At 33.6% G+C, this 19,457-nt stretch overlaps 1 protein-coding gene across 1 annotated transcript; it reads right to left on the bottom strand.

The window, feature by feature from the left end:
* Positions 1-2: 2 nt before the first annotated feature.
* Positions 3-14,944, bottom strand: LOC133202637 (steroid 17-alpha-hydroxylase/17,20 lyase-like). Its single transcript, XM_061338491.1, has 11 exons — positions 14,863-14,944; positions 6,964-7,113; positions 6,611-6,688; positions 6,297-6,395; positions 5,447-5,540; positions 3,097-3,252; positions 2,665-2,885; positions 2,224-2,352; positions 2,024-2,128; positions 1,780-1,911; positions 3-576 (listed from the first exon to the last, which is right to left on the bottom strand). The coding sequence occupies exons 2-11, from the start codon at positions 7,100-7,102 to the stop codon at positions 218-220; spliced, it is 1,512 nt and encodes a 503-aa protein (XP_061194475.1). The 5' UTR covers positions 7,103-7,113; positions 14,863-14,944; the 3' UTR covers positions 3-217.
* Between the last annotated feature and the right edge of the window lie 4,513 nt (positions 14,945-19,457).

Genomic DNA, 19,457 nt, shown 5'->3' with positions numbered 1-19,457 from the left:
TTAACGAAAATACTTGTCTCACTGTATGTAAAAGTTTAAAATTAGTCATTTCGTTGCAAAAGAATCACTAAATATATGACGAAAAAATACTGTGTGATTTCAGTGAAAACGTCTTACTATGCACATTAAATAATTATGTACATCAGTAATTTAAGTATGCATAACTGAAGAATTAAAATATGCAAGTTCCATAATAGCAATATAATAAATTCGGATTTTATTGTTTTTGACGTTCCCTGACGACAATCTTGTAATCCACCGGTACGTCCATGCCCTCTGAGAGAACTTTGCCACCAAGCTGTGGCTTGACACCCTCGGGGAGGTGGATCTCAAATCTCTGTAGCAGATTTGCACACATTAGCAGAATATCCGGTCTAGCGAGTGTCTCTCCCAAACACACTCGTCGGCCTGCCGAAAAAGGAAGCCAACTCTCTGGTCTTGTCGGTTTCAATTTACCGTTTTCATCCAGGAAGCGATAAGGGTCAAATTTCTCGGGATCCTTCCAGTAGTTGGGGTCATTGTGAAGCGCCCAAATGTTGATGAGGACCGTTGTCCCTTTGGGGATATCGTAACCGCCTGTTGTTGCAAGGACAGAAAAAGTAACCGATAAGTAAAATAGAGTTTCTAGGAAATATCAAATCAGTTATAAAATTTAGATGAAATATGGATATAACGAACAGTAATCAAGCTCAAAAGTCCTTTAAAACGATACAAATCGGGAGCAGAGCAAACACAGACCTCTAAAAACATCAGAGGTGGATCAGGGGCTATGGAGGAGTAAGCATCCCCTGTCGACCTGTCAAAAGGTGCTCCTTGTCATGATCGGGCAAACGGAAAAATCATTAGACAACCCAGTGTGCAAACAATGGCCTAACAATTTGAATGTAAAACGTCAGCCAGCATTCAATTCAATGATAGACTGGTTTTGCTGACAAGGTCAATGCATCGACCATGGAACATGCCAAATAATGACTTTAAACGATAATGTTGATATCCTTGTTTCATCAACTTGTTTGTCAATAGCTTGCCTCGTTTAAAAATTGTTCGTACAGTATGCTCTTACCTATCGAATCAACTGGGAGACATATACCCCACATGAAAGTGATAAGGGTACATGTACATGTATATTGCCACATAAGTAAGGGAAGTTGACGATAAAAAAGTTAGTCATCACGTTTATCATAAAGTTTTGTTGTTAGGTTATCATTAACTTTTTTCCTAGTAAAATATCCAAATATGAAACAGATGTGTCAGACTCTGTGGTATCTTTTATTACAAGTTCACTGGGATATATTGAGTCAACATATGAAAGGAAGTAATTATTGTTAAGTGATAATGCATCGTCGATATATCTAAAGTCGAGTTGAAGGCCATAGCAAGTGTTTTCTTCTTCTCCTGTATAAGATTTTGAATAAATTCTGCTTCACATGAATACAAAAAATAGGTCTGCTAATAACAGGGCGCAATTAGTACCCATGGGAATTCCGACAGATTGTTGGAAGACTTGATCTCCAAAAACTACATAGATATCAATATGAATATGGTATACATAGATGGAACATTTCTAATATACTTCTTTTCGTCAAAAACCAATCTGACAAGAACATGATTATTTACAAAGTAATCCAAACCTTTTCAATTCTTAAAAAAAAGGGGGCGGGAGATTTAACTGCTTCTGTATTAATCTGTAAACTTATTGAATATAAAAGTTACATGTACATACATGTAGTTATGAAACACAAACTATACATGATTAAACAGAAAGTACACGCAACTTACCAACTTTTGTGTCACATATTGTGGCATGTGGAATGCTCAAAGCGACTAAGGATGCCCTTCGCCAAGTTTCAAACAGACAGGCCTCGGTAAAATCCAAGGCGTTCCGATGCTTCATTGATATGCGGTCTGAGCCTATGAATAAGATATGCTAGAAAGGCTACAAGGCACATACAAGCTAATAACGACAGTTCTGAGTTTGAAAATCGGTGTAGAATGTAATACATGTGTTCATCGTCTTACATACCAACAACTCGGTCTATTTCCTCCTGACATTTCATCTGGATTTCTGGAATTCCAGAAATAAAACTCATGAACCAGTCCATAGTAAATCTAGTGGTTTCTGTCCCAGCTGAAAGACATGGATTAATGGTTAAAATATCGGGGGGGGGGGGGGATAGACACAATAATACCATAATGATATTAAGTAAAAGAAAGGAAACGTACCCAAAAATATATCCATAATGGTTTGAATTAAATGTGTATCGGTCAGTTTCTCAAGAGCGTCCTCATCCCCCTCGTTTTCAGCTTCTTGTCTCGCTTTAAGTAAACTGTCAGTAAAGTCTCTGTTAACGCCTAATCATTTATGAAAAAAATGTTAGTACATTAATGAATAAATGTTAGTACATTAGTGAATATGGTAATCATTTGGACACAGCATTCATATAAATCAAAGAGTGGGAAATTAGTATGACTATTAAAACTTCAAAATACTAATAATAGAATATTGTTTCAAAAAAAAAAAAAAAAAAAAAAAAAAAAAAAAAAAAACATAGACAGTGCCTGTGGAAAATCATAAAATCTTTCTTTCAGAAAATATCAAAACCATAAAAGAAGGAAAAAACAAGAATGCATTGAAAACAAATTTCTTTATACATATATTTAAACCTGATTGAAATGTCGCTTTGTGTTCATAAAATTTGGTGCGAATCACTTTAAACATATCCTCTGTAATTCTTGTAAGATTTCTCCACGTTTTCGTCGGACATATGTCCTTCAGATACGGAAAAGCATCTTCAAACAACATGAAGAGCCCAACTCCCCATGTCTCTATCAATTCCTCGTCAAGCTTCAACAGTGACATCACTTCCGGGTCATCAGGTGATTTCCTTCAAAGAAAGAAAAAATGACTCAACAGAGAAGAAGAAAAAAAAATCTTTACTGATTACATATTTATTATCACCATATGCATGGAAATAGACTGGAAATAATCTTGACATTAATTTTCGTTCTGGAAAAAATATCCGACTTTATCTAGGAAGACGGGCGAAAGAATGTTCTTCCATTCTTTTCCTTTGTGATTTAAATTCAGAAACTTACTTCTCTCCGAAGCAAATTGTGTAGAGTTGATGGTAAACCATTAAGTTAGCATAAGTACTGAACTCAAACGGTTCCTTTTCCTCGGCCATTTTATCCAAGAACTTGGTCATGTTGTCCTGAATCATGTTTTCTAGAAGATCTCCTTGTAAATAGTGCCTAAAATAACGCATAGTCATTGAACAAATGTTAAGAAATAAATGATTGGAAGTCACATATTCCGTTGTTTTTCTTATCTTTTGCTACGTGATTGAACTAGGAAATAAGGCTTACGTGTGTAAATTAGAAAAAGAAAATGAAAAAAAATCTACATGCTCGTACATTGAGATGTCATGCATAACACGAGTATGTTGACAATCAAAGATTTTATGATAGGTCCAGTTTCCGAAAAAACTGAAAATATATAGAAACCTTACTGAAACATAATGTTTCTGGTTTCAAGTATGGTTACCGCAATGTGGAAACCATATAATTATAGCTTCAGCATTTTTTTCTTTGTATAGGGTTCCCATGTGCTGAATCCATTGGGTTTGTTTTATATAGTTTTTCCAAAATGGAGTCGCCCGCGTGGCGCAGTGGTTAGAGCGTTTGCTCAAGAGTCGCAGAGTAAGGAGTTGATCCTTACGTCGCGGTTTCGAATCCGACTGCGAGATAGCCTGGTTCCCTGTCCCTGTTATGCTTCGAATACTCCACCACACTAGGGCCATCTCCTGCCTTGGCAAGGATGAGCCAGGGAACCAGGCTAGACGTGGAGACCGTGTCACAATCAAAATTTAATCCCGATTATTGTTTCATTTATGTTTATGATTTTTACTAATTTTTTCCTTTACGGGACCTCTTTATTCTGTTACCTGTAATGAACCTCAAATTTAGAAATTGCAGGCATTGGGTTGTTACGGCCTATTGTATTTGGAGTATTTAAATCGCTGCATTGCTGACCACCTAGCCGGGGTCCACGTTTTCATACTTTTTACATGCTTGACGTACAATCCAAGATGTGTAAATAGGTAGTTTTTACAACGGTAACCATTTCTCCATGAGGGGTAAGTTAAATTTTCTTATGATTCAGTATTTTGATATTGCATTAAGATTTGTTAACTTTGTAAGAAAACGGGTTAAGTAATGATTTTGTTACTGTTTACGTATACAAGTTTTGCTGAGTAGAGTTACTCATGCGTGTAATGTTCTTGTTTTGTGCATGTACTAAGTTATGTACGCACGCAATGTATTTTGTTTTGCCGCTTATACAGTCGGTGTCGTGGGTTTAGTTGTTAAAACCATTTGTGTTGAGAAATTGTGTATTCTTAACGCTGTCTACATATATAACAGTGTTTGGTTAGATTTACTGTTTGTACGGTGTGCCATTTGTGCAATGATAGTCAATGGTGACTAGTTTTTTTTAAGGTATACGTAACCTGTGACTTAAAAATGTTATTTAATTTAAAGGTTCCTGATATAATCCTGATAATATCTAGTCATGTGTGTGTTGGCAATGACGTTCAATAGACCGGAGACCCACTGTGAGCCAGTTGGCGGGAGTCCGTCGTGAAACGGGGCGTGTATGGACGTGGTTGTGAGCGAACACCAGGTTGACGTGGATTGAAAGAGACTTTTAAGATATACATATTGTAAATTATAACTGTATAAATATGGTGTAAATATTGTAAATACTGATTTTATTTATATATAAAAAAAATGTAAATAGAAAAAAAATCTTGTTGTGTCTGACTGAACAGAACACGACGGCTGTCGTGACAGACCGTTCCTTCGGAAGAGACCTATAAACCGATGTCCCGTGTCGCAGAAGGTGCTGGCACGAAGAATATAGATCCTTCACTGTTCAAAGGCCTTAAATTTGCAGCCCTCCACCGGTATGTGGTGGCATCTCAATATAAATGAAAAATTCTCTAAGGGACGTTAAGCAAACAAACAAAACAAACAAAGACAACATGGAAACAAACATGAAAGTCAATTTAACATAGAAATGTTTGTTATAGAAAGATTTTAAATGAACTCAGGTGACACTTCTACCATGAATAATGTATATCTACTTGCTGGAAAAATACCATTTGTGTTGCTTGAAACCTGGTTAACAATCTATTGATATCTGAATTATATATATTAACGTAGTTCTGCTAATTTTTGTGAATGCATTGCTCTGAGCCTGAGTTGACAACACCACCAAACTGTATTTTTTAAATAAATGAAATTTTCATTCCTCTTGTCAAGATCTATAGAGCTTTTAATCCTGTAATAAACAGCATCACCATAACTTCTGGACAGTGGAAAATATACAGTTATGTGCCAAGCATATTTAAAATATGTACTCAAAATATGTCCTCAATAGGTTTACCGAAGAGCTTTCCCTGCGACTTTCCTATGGAATTTCCATGTTGGTGTATATGTACTTAATACGATGTCTTTGCCGCCTTCAGTAAACATTTCCCCTGGAAAATTAATGTAAAATTAAAAATAATTCCACAGAATTATGACATAACATCAATAATGATATAATAAATGAATAATAAAATAAATAATAAAATAAATAAATATGAATAAATTTCATACAAAATATGGTACAAACACAACCTGTACATGTAAGTATAATCATACAGTGTTCCCCCGTTTTATTATTGCCAATATTTGTACCTCTGCAATTTTGGCGTTATAACGGGGATGGCATTATGATGGGGGAATGCAATTCTAAAGGCTTTTGAAAGCAGAGGAAATTGCCCTCCGCTGTTATTAAATCTTATATATTTTTTGGTACATGTTTAATTTTTATAATTTTTATTGTTGTTGAATTGTTTTTATTTTATTTCTTAAACTGTTTTTCTAATGTAAAGTCCTAAGACTTCAAATACAGAATCACTAGTCACAACTTCCAGTCCATGTCTAGCGTTCGTGTTTTCAAAACATAAAATACACTTTGACTGTGGATCTGTCATATTAAACGTATACTTCTTTAACTGGGCCAAAATATATCTATGCACACATGGTATTCAGTTTTTCATACCTAGGAAATGGTAAAACGGGGTTTTATATGGCGAGAAAACCAGGACTTCGAAATGTTTTGGCATTAGGTTGGGGGTGGCATTACAAGGGAGAAGCACTGTAAAATGTACTTATAAAATTGGCATCAAAAGTGTTTTATATATAATAATTACAGTACTTGTGTAAATTGTTCAAAGTAGATATGTAACCTGATGGGAAAGGTGTTCGTCCTGCAAAATCTGCATTTCTTTTCACCAGCGCCTCCAAGACAACATCAAAGTTATTTAGAAACACCCATGTTGATGGTCCTGAACGAGAAAATAAGTACGGTGTAATTGCTAAATAGCTAGATTTACATGTATTTAAAAAAAGAGGACATTATTCAAAGTTCGAGTCATTTCATTTCAAAATCAGTATTTCAGAGGTATTAAATTGTCTCTTTTATCTGCTTTTTTAAAGGAGGGGGGTCACATCTACACTGTACCCTCTATGAAAATGAACTAAAACTTAGAAATTTACTTACCAACCGAGAGTCGTACAACAGGCCCATATGTTTTGGAAAGTTCAACGACTTGCCTATGTAGACTAGGTGCGCTATAAACTGGAGATCATTAAAAATACATCAGTATTTTTTCAGGGAAAAAACCAAATCAAATATGATATTAAATTCATGCAGTACTATTTTTTTTATGTCTCTCGTTATATACATATGTCATATGTAACCTTCTAAATGATAATAAATAGTATTATTTGAAAATCAATAGAATATGATAGCTATTTGTAATAAGGAGTAGTTTCTTGGTTTTATGATGTGATAAAACAATTTGCTCAGGTCACTTAAGCGTTTATGCTAAAAATAATAATATCAGTACTAACTTTGATAGTGGCCAATGACTGGTATGCACCAAGGCCCTGGTGGCAGACGATATCGTAGGCGTTTGATGACGTAATATACCAGAAGACCAACACAAACACTAACAACCAACGTCTGTGTGTTTAAGGAAAGGCTTATCATGGTTTAAAACTCTGGAAATCAGCACAACAGTTAGTGTAATTGTTGGCAAAGTCACTTCGAAAATTGTGAAGTAAGAAATAAAGAGATGTTGGTTAGAACAAAGACTTGAAGTAAATTTAATCTTTCAACTAACAATATTGATCTATTGCAAAGTTATGCACTCAGTGTCTGGTTAGCCCCCCCCCCCCCCCCCCCCCAAATACATTAAAAAAATAAAAAAAAAAATAAAATAATTAAGAATAGTTTAAATCCAAAAAAAAAAAAAATAATAATATTCTGAAGATAGTGTAAGGCCCAAGGGCCTTAACGGTCGCCTGAGTATAACACAACAATTTAGATCCATACAGTATAAAATAAACTTAACTGATAGATGAAGCTTTGTTGACCAAAAGCAAGAAAAATAGGACGATCAGGATCAACGAAATAATAAATCTATAGTATTCAAACTTCACCAAACTTTACTCTGCCCCTTAATTTGAAACTTTTAAATAGTCTACTTGAAAAAGTCGAGGAAAGTCCATTTTTTGATTCCTTGACACCAGAATACAGGCTCGGATCTGTGGTTATGGATATTGCAAATCATAGGCTTTTTAAACTGCCACATTTTACAGAAGAAAATGCAGCTAAAACAATCCGTTTTTCCTTAAACTTCAGCATGCCAATAAAGGAATTGACGCGGATAATATAAGTAATATTCTTAATCACAAAAGGGTCCAGTCTTGTATTCCCCCGTATTTCAAGTTGAAGACTTCACCTTGTATTTACTACAAAAATGCATCAACTATTGCCAAACTTTTTAATTACAAAAAAACTTTACAAAGCATCTGAAACATTATCCTCCTTTCTGTTCATGTTCTTCTTCACCCTACAACTATAGTCCTGCTGGACACCTTATTACTGGTGACGTAAATATAGTTGATAATGAGGAACTTAAATCAATAATTTCAAAAAGACCAAAATTTAGGGAACCCAGATCTTTTAATTGGCGTCATAATTTCATAAATATTATGGATTCTTGACACGTTGTCAATATGGATTAAATGTATCAGATGTATGTTAAAATCTCGCATTAAGCGAATGAGGGGCAAAATGAAAACCAACTATCTTTCTGTGTTCAATAATTCTGAAGTGAAAAAAAAGAATTAGATAGATTACACGATCAGTATGTACTGGTCTCTGCTGACAAAGCAGTTAACAACATTGTCTTTGTTTGTAAGGCTCATTATTTTAATTGTATTTTAGAGGAGCTGGGATTTAATTCTGCAAGTGGTAATGCACCTTATACCCATGGCTCCCTTTCTAAGGAGGGAATTCTTCAAAATCATACGTCAGTTTTTAATATTTTTAATATTCCCAATAACCAAAGTGAATTTGAATTACCATATCTGTATACTGGATTCCGAAACTTCATAAAGATCCTTATAAACAAAGATCCGTAGCTGGTTCCAGTATATGACTCTTTCTTTACTCCTCACTAAAATATTAACAGTAGTGAAGGAGAAACTTCATGATTACTTAAAAATTCCAAGGAACTTTTGGAAAATTTGAAATCACAAAATTTTAAAAAAAAATCAACAACATAAAAACTTACGACTTTTCAACTTTATACACAACCATTCCCACGATAAATTAAAGTCCAGACTTTTTGACATCATTGACAGCTGCTTTTTCAATAAAAATGGAACTCGTAAATTTACTTACCTTGTCATTGGTCCTTTGCAAAATTATTTTGTTAAAAACCATTCTGATTGTACACACAAGTACTCTGAAGTTGATATTAAAAGGATGCTTGAGCTTCTGATTGTCAATATGTATGTGCATGGTTTTTGGAGACCAGGTCTTTCAACAATCTATTGGAATTTCCATGAGTACAAACTGCGCCCCCTTATTAGCAGACCTATTTTTGTATTCATTTGATGTAGAATTTATGTAAAATCTTATACGTGAAAAGAAGAAAACACTTGCTGTGGCCTTCAATTCGACATTTAGATTAATCGACGACGTATTGTCAATTAACAATGGTTATTTTCAATCTTATATCGATACGATACATCCCGATGAGCTTGAAATAAAAGATATCACAGAGTCTGACACATCTGTTTCATGTTTGGATATTTTACTAGAACAAGACGTTAATGGTAATCTTACAACAAAGCTTTATGATAAACGTGATGACTTTAACTTTTCAATCGTCAACTTCCCTTACTTATGCAGCAATATACCTTCATCAACTGCATACGGGGTTTATATCTCTCAGTTGATTCGATACGCAAATATATGCTCTACGTATGACCAATGCCTAAAACGAGGTAGCTTATTGACAAACAAGTTGATGAAACAAGAATATCAGCAGTCTCGTTTAAAGTCATCATTTTGTAAGTTCTATGGTGGATTCAATGACCTTGTAAGCAAATACAATCTATCATTAAGTCAAATGCTGACTGACATTTTTCATACTAATTGTTTGGCCATTATTTACAATTATACTGAATTGTCGTTGAATTTTTCCGTTATTTCCCGATCATGACAAGGAGCACACGGCGGGTGTGACCAGTCGGCAGGGGATGCTCACTCCTCCATGGCACTTGATCCCATCTCTGATGCTTTAGAGGTCCGTGTTTGCTCTGCTCCTGATTTGTACTGTTTAATGGACTTTTGAGCTTTAATACTGATCGTTATTTCCATGTATTTCATTCAGTAACAACTCATTAGGTAAGTTCTAATCTGTCCCCGATTTATCACTCTAGCTCACCATAACTATGTACATAGTTAGTCTGTTTAATACACAGGAGCAGAGAAGATTTTCAAAAAATTAATGCATTTCCACTGTATAATCAATAGAGCCCTACCCTAACACCAGAAACCCTGACTCAGGGGCCATGAAATTCAAAATTTTGGAAGAGGTACCCTTACTTATCATAACTATATACTCTGTTAGTTTGTTTAATACCCAGGAGCAGAGACGATTTGCAAACAATTGATGCATTTTCTCTATATGATCTATAAAGTCCCGTCTAGCACCAGAACCCCATGAATTTCACAATTTTGGTAGAGGACTATGCTTATTACAATCATGACAACAGTTTGACTGCTTGAAGTAAAGGAGTAAAGAATATTTTTAAAGATTAAATTAATTTTGGTGGGTTTAACCCCACACCACAGACCCCAGGGGGCGGGGACCATGAAATTCATAATTTTTGTTCCCCTTTACTCATAGATGCTTTATGCAAAAATTGAATGAAAGTGGTTCAGCGGTTCCAGAGAAGAAGATGAAAATGTTCAAATGTTAATGCAGACGGACGACGCACGACGACAGACAAAAACGGATAGCAATAGGTTATCTGAGTGACTCAGGTGACCTATTAAAATTCAATAATGTTTTGGTATACTTACAGCTATGTTGATGTAAATAAGGACTTGTAACAATGTAGTTTACTTACAACTGGAAATGGATTTTGAATGACATTTAATGAAAAAAAAAAACACTTAACTGAACTACCTGCATAAGGAGATGAAATAATGATCAATGGACTGCAGATAACTAGACTACTTAGGACTCTGTCATGTATGGCGCAATACTACAGATATATATTATATACATAATGAAATTATCTAATCACATTTATGTATCTAAATAGGCAAAAAGTATCTGGATGATATACAGACATACGAAAAGAGAAAAAATGAGAGTAATTTTATATTTCTGGTGCCTTTTGCATGTAGTATAACTTACGAAAATGAAGTGAAATTTCATTTTCAGATCATTTTCAGATTGACCGTTTGGAAACAATACATAAAAAATAGAAACAGTAAAAACATATTAATGCATAACATACAGTTCAGTTAATATTAAAGGCGTGTTCCGAGTCATATTGATATGTTTCGTGTATCACAGTTTACAAATGAAATATGGAGATAACGAACAGTATTCCAGCTTAGAAGTTCATTCAAACAAAACAAATCGGGAACAAAGCAAACACGGACCTCTAAAACATCAGAGGTGGGATCAGGTGCCATGGAGGAGTGGGCATCCCCTGCCGACTGGTCACACCCGCCGTATGCTCCATGTCATGATTAGGAAAACGGAAATATCCGTAGACAATTCAGTGTATAAAGAATGGTTTAGGAATTAGTATGAAAATCGTTAGTCAGCATTTAACTTAATGATAAGTTGTATTTGCTGACAATGTCACTGTATCGACCATAGATCTTGCGAAATGATGACTTTAAACGAGACTGTTGATATTCCTGTTTCATGACTTGTTTGTCAATAGCTTTCCCCTGGTTTTAGAATTTGTTCGTACGTTGAGCATTCTATTACGTATCGAATTAACTGAGAGACATAAACCCCATATGCAGGTGAAAAGGGTAAATTGCTACGTAAGTAACGGAAGTTGACGATTGAAAAGTTAAAGTCATCATGTTTTTCATAAAGCTTGGGTGTTAGGGCACCATTACCGCCTTTTTCTAGTAAAATATCCAAATATGAAAGAAATATATCAGAATCTGTGATATCTTTCATTTCAGGTTCACTGGGAAGAGTCAAGTTATAGAGTCAAGACAAGAATGGAAGTAACTCTTGTTAATTGATAGTACGTCGTCGATATATCTAAATGTCAAGTTGAAGGCCACAGCAAGTGTTTTCTTCTTCTGGTGTATAAGATTTTGAATAAGTTCTGCTTAATACGAATACAAAATAAGGTCTGCTAATAAAGGTTTGTTTTTGTTTAAAGATTTCAAATTTTCTTCCTTGGAATTTTTAAGTATCCACATCTGATTTACACCACTTCTCAAATATACTGATGTACTGTACTCCGGAAGTTTCTCCTTCACTGCTGTTAATATTTTAGAGAAAAGTAAAGAAAGAGTTTTGGTAGAACATTTACTGGAACCGCTTTGTATCTTTGTTTGAAAGGATTTTTATGAAGTTAGGAATCCATATAGGTATGGTAATTCAAATTCATTTTGATTGTTGGGAATATCAAAAATATTTAAAACTGACGTATGATTTTGAAAAATTTCCTCCTTAGAAAGGGAGCCATAGGTATAAGTTGGATTACCACTTGTAGAATTAAATCCCAGTTCCTCTAAAATACTATTAAAATAATGAGCCTTACAAACAAAGACAATGTTGGTACCTGCTTTGTCAGCTGGCACCAGTATAAATTGATCATGTAATCTATTTAATTTTTTTTTCACTTCTGAATTATTGAACACAGAAGGAGACTGTTTTAACTAATATTTTTTTAAATGTTTGAAATATCAAGGAATCGTATTGTACGATAACGTACAAGGAAATAAAGAAAACAAATAAAAAAATTGGTATTCAATATTTCAAACAGTTACACACACTCTCTCTCTCTCGACGATAGCTCAGTCAGTAGAGCGCTCGCTCCGTAGTCGTGCGGTTCTGGGTGCAAGCCCTATCGATAAGAAACTAAAAATAAGTAGCAACGGTTCCTTTGCTAAGCGCTCGACCTAAAAAAAAATACAGTCGTTGGTAAAAGACACCAACTGCGCAATGGCCCTAAGCGTCAAGTTTAAATTTGAAGCACTTCATCTGTATTATTTCGGTGATCTCATTTGAGCACTAGTGAAATAATATTGCAAGGATTGTAAAAATACATCAATCAATCTACTCTATCACGCACAGAAATGAATGTAAAATTAATCATGATGGACATAAAAAGTAAAAGAAAATCCCTGAGTGTGAATATCATGCAAAACAAAGATACAAGGCCAATTTCTTTTAAATGCTTAACTGTTGTTTTGCAGTACTTCTGCTCTCCGGTTTGATGAAAAAAAAATATTTTCACATGAATCCCTATTGGTACGAAAGCCTATTAGTATCAAGTATAAAAAATAACGCCCCATTATATCTTAATAACGAGATAATACAAGAAAATTGTTTCGTTATAGCGAGTAAAAATCTCACAACTACTAGAAAAGACCTTGTTTTCCCGAAAAAATTATCTCATTATTACGATATCTTTTCTCGTAATTACGAGAAGATATCTCGTAAATACCTGATAACATTTTTTGTAATTACGAAAAAATATATCGTAATTATCTTATAATTTTCCTGTAATTACGATATGATTTCTCGTGAGAGTACGAGAAAATATCTCGTAAATGAGAGAATATTATTTCGTAATTTTGAGAAAAGATCAAATTATCACGAGAAAATATATACATGTACATAACCTTTTCTCTTTTAAACGCTGTTATAATAATGGCGGGTCGAGGAATCAAGATATATTGAAGCAATCTATTCTAATATGGCTTTCACTGGCGGATAAAACATAGCTTAGGAACGAGTATCCAAAAAATATTTTATCTGCTGAGAAAGGCACTAACAAAAACCGTAATACTTTAGGACATATTCTCTAAATAAGTTAAAAGCTGCAGAATTTCTTTGTTGTGAAATTCTAAGCGATATCACGTTTTGGTAAAATTTACACAACTCAGTTCTTATTCTCTTTAGAGAAGTGGACAGGCTTTCGCCTACATCCACTTCTCTTAGCAAGCCTTCATGTTTTGATTCTGGAAAATGTGTAAATCTCGAACCGGTGACGGTCTACACTTCAACTGACATTTCGTCTAAAATACGTCTGAATGTACGTAATAAAAGTGTTATATTAACAATTTTAACATAAATACACACAATTGTCACAAGAAAACTGACCTTTAAGTATTGTTAATCCATTTTCACAAGTTCTCCATCCCGGATTTAAATTATGTGCATGTAACTCTTGAAGTATTGAAAAATCTCTAATTCGGATAAGAATGGAAACTATTTTTACAAAATAATAATGAAACGAGAGAAATCGTCTACTCTTTTTAAATTAACGAGACAGTATTTCCTAAAGTTTCGTTCAAATTCTTTGATCTTTATTTTAAATCTTTTTTTCAGTTCTCGGGAGAGGTAGAGTTAATATCGTTTAAAAATAAAAGAAAATATTTTTTAGTATTGTCAGTGAGGAAGTAATGAAGTATTTTTTAAGCTCAAATTTACATCTAGATTGTATTTAAATAGTAAAAATAAGTATAGGTAATAACATTAATTTTGAAAAATATGCTAAATCAAAAGTGAATTGTCAAAAACTTTTTTGAACATTAAAATACGTCTTCGCCAATTTTTCCAAATTATCCGACTTAAATTTTTTTCTAATAAGCTGTGGTAGATAAACATTAGTTTAAATCCGGGATGGAGAACTTGTGAAAATGGATTAACAATACTTAAAGGTCAGTTTTCTTGTGACAATTGTGTGTATTTATGTTGAAATTGTTAATATAACACGTCTATTACGTACATTCAGACGTATTTTAGACGAAATGTCAGTTGAAGTGTAGACCGTCACCGGTTCGAGATTTATACGTTTTCCAGAATCAAAACATGAAGGCTTGCTAAGAGAAGTGGATGTAGGCGAAAGCCTGTCCACTTCTCTAAAGAGAATACTCAGTTCTATATACACGATTTTTCTCTGTACTACGAGAAACTTGTCTCGTGACTACGAGATACTTATCTCTTAATTACGACATCTTTTCTCCTACTTATTCGTAATAAAAAAGAAAATGTTTCTTGTAATTACGAGATCTTTCTTCGTAATTACCAGAAAAGATCTTATAACGAGATAGTGGGGCGTAATATAATTTTATTTGATACAAATAGGCTTTCGTATCTTGTCTGCCATTTGCAAAACACTCTGTAGGATCTATACTTATTTTCTTGTGGTTCATTTGCTTAAAAATCTACTCACCAGTTATGGAAACTGTAATCCAGCAATTGTTTACAAACATAAAAATTCCAAGACACACGATTTTTATTCTACTTACTTCTATCTGTTAAAAACAACAACAACCAAGTTCATGAATAAAGTAGTTTTCAACAAGATAAGATTAGTGTATTTTGTGCAGGAATACATTGCTAATGCATCAATAGATTATTGTAATCAGTGCTAGAAATAAAACATTAAAAGACCATATTAACATATACGTGCATAGTTAAACCACTGTTTTAAAATCAAAATAAGTCTCAAAGGCATACCTCGAGGAAAACATTTCTGTGAACTGCATTGATAAACTGGGTCAAACCTGCACTACGCACTTTATCTACGTTTTCACAACATTTGGGCTAACTGAAAATATACGCCGGATGAAGAAATCGCTAAAGATGAAATTCACTGTGAAATTAAATATATGGTTCTTATTTCGATTTGCTGATTTTTCTGCATTTTTCGTGTGTATGCATATTATATTATACATGTAACTATATGCAGCTAAACCACGGCGTAGTCATAACTCTTTGACCTGTGCACCCCTATACTACAAAAGCACAGTACAAGTGTCGGTCTGCAATTTGTGTGCTTAGGGCATTAGCACGGGCCTGGAAGCAGTTGCGGATCCGGCGAAATAGTGAAAATAGGCTTAATATACATGATATTTTGAGATATTCCCGGTGCCATCATTAGGGCTCATTGTTGTAAATTGTACATGTTTTATTCCTAAAAGCTTCAAATTCCTCAAAGGACTAGACCCAATCTAATTAAAATTAGATCTTTGATCCGCTCCAACTACACAAAGTGTAGCGATCTAGTTGGAGCGGATCAAAGATCTAATTTTAATTAGATTGGACTAGACCATACTATTATTACATGTAGAGAGAATTTAAAATTTCCCAATGCACATTTTAAAAGCAGCTCAATATTAAGGGAACTGTCAGTCAAACGTTTTGATTGCCAAAAAAAAAAAAAAAAAAAAAAAAAAACCAAAAAACCAAAAAACCAAACTATCCTCTGCCACCTCAGCCGGGGTTTTTATTTGGATAAAAATGTACAACATTTTCTCTGATATATATTCTAGCCTGCATAAGGTCTAGGACATCATTTGCACTACTGCCTACAAGGATTTTTGTAACATTTACATGTATCAGATGTAAAGTCTGTTTATTGCAGAATTTATTTACAAATATTGAGTTACTTTTGATTTTTACCCTTTTGTATTTTTTACAAGTACATATATATATGTGTAATTGCCTCTGTGGTCTGGGTAATGTTTGCATTTGTTAAGTCTGTTAAAAGTTGGCATTTGTATTAATGTATACTCATCTGAAGAGCCTTTGCTTACGTCAGTTTTCTACAAATATCATATTTGATATAAAATTTCTCAGAGGCACATATTCCAAATAACTTCCATTTGCTATTTACATTTTAAGGTGTCTAATGCTATTTTGCATAGTTTGCAACTAGCTCTGGTTTATAATTGACAGATTACCCTCTGGACACCTGTCCATTGTATTGGTGAGGATCTGCCTCAGCCATTCCCGTCTCAGGTAAGTCCCAAAACAGAGAAATGATATATACTTTATAATAAATACAGATACATATTTATAGCAAAACATGAAAGAAAAATTAAAATGAGGATAATGGAAAAGTAATTGTTCCACACATCAAATTATTGTTAAATATTTATTCTGCAGGACAAATTTTTGCCACCCATATTGAAAGATGTCCAGTTACATGTATGCATTTTAGTTAAAAAAAGAGAATTAATTTCATTTTAATTTTATTTTTGTATAAATTTAAACTGAGAATTATCACTTATTTCGAATATGCAAATATTTATTAATTGTTTGTTAAATTATAATTATTTAAAATGATGTTAAATGTTTTTGTAGTTGAATTTCATTGTTATATTTGAATATACAGTGTCTGTGACCCTTCATCTAAAAAGATATTACCAAAATTTTTTTTTATAGTTTTTTTTTTTTTGATGACAAATTATGACGGGGATAATCCCTTTCTCTAAATTTGTGATTCACTGTTTACAATTTAGCCACGCAGTTCTAGAGTTAACATAATAAAAATCCATCTGTCATTGTCAGTAGTATTTTTGTGTCCAGAGATGTTCTCTGAAACTACTGATATATTTAGAATATATCATTTTAATTCTTAAACTTGGTATTTTGGTGTTGATGGTGTCAAAATTTAAAAAGTTCTTCTTCAATCATAACTTTTTTACAAGTTTTGATAAGTGAAATTCCCTTCTAAGCTTAACTTTGTAGTAATTTCATAGGCTCATTAAAGAATGAAGCTTATTTTAACTTATGTTATACGATATAACATAACTTCGGGCAGTTTACGTTTTATGAACAGGTTTATAAAAAAGCGTTAACTGCCCCAAGTTACAATGCATGAGCTTGTTTTAAAAAGCAAGTACAATATGATCACTTTTTATACTGAAATGTAGTGTTGGAACTGGATTGGGGCAGCCAACATGGATGAGAATACCACCCTCTAAGCTTGGAAGGAGGATTGTTACCACCATTAATGGCAAGAAGCAGGTCATTGTATTCACAAATGGAGGAGAAGGAAATGGTATCAATTACAAATATCTGCTATCTCATTTGGCTGTTCTTTCTGCTATTGTTTTGAATGATTACCTGTAACAAGAAATTTAACTTTTTTTTCAGATGCAGCTGAGAAAGATGGGGAGTAAAATGGGGTTTAGAAATTCCTTCAGAGTTACATTTTAGGGGTATATAAGGAATGTGAGTCACCATGTCCTGCTGTCTATCCATCCAACTTTCATTTCCGACTGGTACTGGGTAACTTTTTAGAAAAGAACTTATGGAGGTTCAGACTTGGCACAAAGATTGCTCTTGACATGAGGATGTCATGTCCCTGAAATGAGATCATATACCATTGTAAAGGTCACATCACCTTCAATATAATGTTTTTACCAATTTTACCACACTTGAGCTGAAAACTCAAGTGAGCTTTTCTGATCACCTGTTGCCTAGCGTCTTTCCATCTGACTGTAAACTTTTCACTTTTTCAATTTCTTCTTGAGAACCACCTGGCCAATTTTTAACTCAAGTTAGCATAGACTATCATTTACAAAGGGGATTTTAATTTGTTAATTAGGCTTTGGGTACTCAGGTGAGTATTGTGGCCCATTGCCTCTCTTGTTTCAAGGATACATTATAACTCATACTTAGCACAAAGGTTGCTCCTGAAAAAAGAGTTGATTAAGGCCAGGGTCACATAATCTGGTACATAGTTTTGATGATGGAACAAAAACACCAAAACAATGGGGGTATTAGTCCTTTTATGACATCTGTAGTTAGGTTTAGGTTCTTTAAATGATTGATCTGCTTCTTTCTCTTGGTCTCTGGATGATATTCACTGATAATTTGTGGGGATAAGGGTTTTTAGAGGATGAAATCATAGGGCAGTTGATAGGATCAGAGTCTTGAGAGAATGTTTGTAGGACAGAAAGTCAGCCCAGTAGCAGGTTGGCAAGGGTTGAAGGACAAATTTCCATCTGAAGTCTGAGGCCCCTGTTCTGCGTCATTCTCTTGGTCTCTGGGTGATAAACACTAATAATTTGTTAGATATTTAAAGGCTAATTCATTAGCTTATGGGTTTCATTTTAAAAATTTGCTTTTTCTCTTTTATTGTTATTTTTTCTATTGACATTACTTATTGTTCCCATTGTTTGTTTTATTTATTTATCCTGAACCAAAAACCTTGTGTTAGCTTTCTGATTGTAAATTAATGTTTAGATATTTTTGCTAACTTTGTGTATCATATATTGCCTAAAATGTTGTACAGTGAAAACCCTGCATTCAATGTCTGTCACTCTTGGTAGGTTGAGTTTTGATACATAAAAAATATCATTGTATATAGAGATTTTGACTTATAATGATATGCATCAATATACCACTTTTCATTCTTGATCGATAAAAAGTTTCTTAAAATCAAAATATCAAATGTTAAGTAATGAAGGTAATTTTGTAAGGAATACATTTATTCTTTAATCTACCCCCCCCCCCCCCCGAAAAAAAATGCGAAACACCTCAAACTCAATAGTCAACCAAAGTTTGGTGCTAAAGCAAGATATTTATCTACCCTTTAAAGATGGCTTACCAAAAGTTTCTTTCTCAAGTTACATACCATAGATGGTTAAAAAAGAAAACTTGTCCTAGCAAAATATTTCTTAATGATACTGTATGTGTATATTTTAAAAAGCAATACTTGATACGAAACTGCTTGACTGCAGGTACCTATAAGTAAAGTTAATGTATTGAAATGATACATAATCAGTTACAATATGTACTTGAACATGTTGAATATTGATAAGTTTGATAATAAAGAAGATTCTAACACAGGATCCATATGATAGGTAATATTAAAATATTTTATTAAATTACATTTTTATTGAAATAAATATGCAGGCACCATGTTTTTTAACAAGGATAACATCTTTAAGTAAAATTGATATACAAGTCACTCTTTACTTGATTATTCTTTGCATGCTTTTCTTCTGAAACCTTTGATAGGCCCTTTTTTCA

This window comes from Saccostrea echinata, unplaced genomic scaffold (assembly GCF_033153115.1).
Source record: "Saccostrea echinata isolate AGI-Se365-2 ecotype Australia unplaced genomic scaffold, CSIRO_AGI_Sech_v1 ptg000047l, whole genome shotgun sequence".
NCBI classification, from domain to species: domain Eukaryota; kingdom Metazoa; phylum Mollusca; class Bivalvia; order Ostreida; family Ostreidae; genus Saccostrea; species Saccostrea echinata.
Note: the sequence above shows the minus strand (reverse complement) of the source record. Positions and strands in the feature narration are given on the sequence as shown.

What these genes read in the sequence shown, in the direction of transcription:
- LOC133202637 (XM_061338491.1), bottom strand. Translation starts at nt 7,102, where the DNA reads ATGATAAGCCTTTCCTTAAACACACAGACGTTGGTTGTTAGTGTTTGT. An exon ending in ACAATTTGCTTCGGAGAGAA is followed by an intron (nt 2,886 to 3,096) that starts GTAAGTTTCTGA and finishes CTTTCTTTGAAG; the next exon opens with GAAATCACCTGATGACCCGG. An exon ending in AATATGTGACACAAAAGTTG is followed by an intron (nt 577 to 1,779) that starts GTAAGTTGCGTG and finishes TTGCAACAACAG; the next exon opens with GCGGTTACGATATCCCCAAA.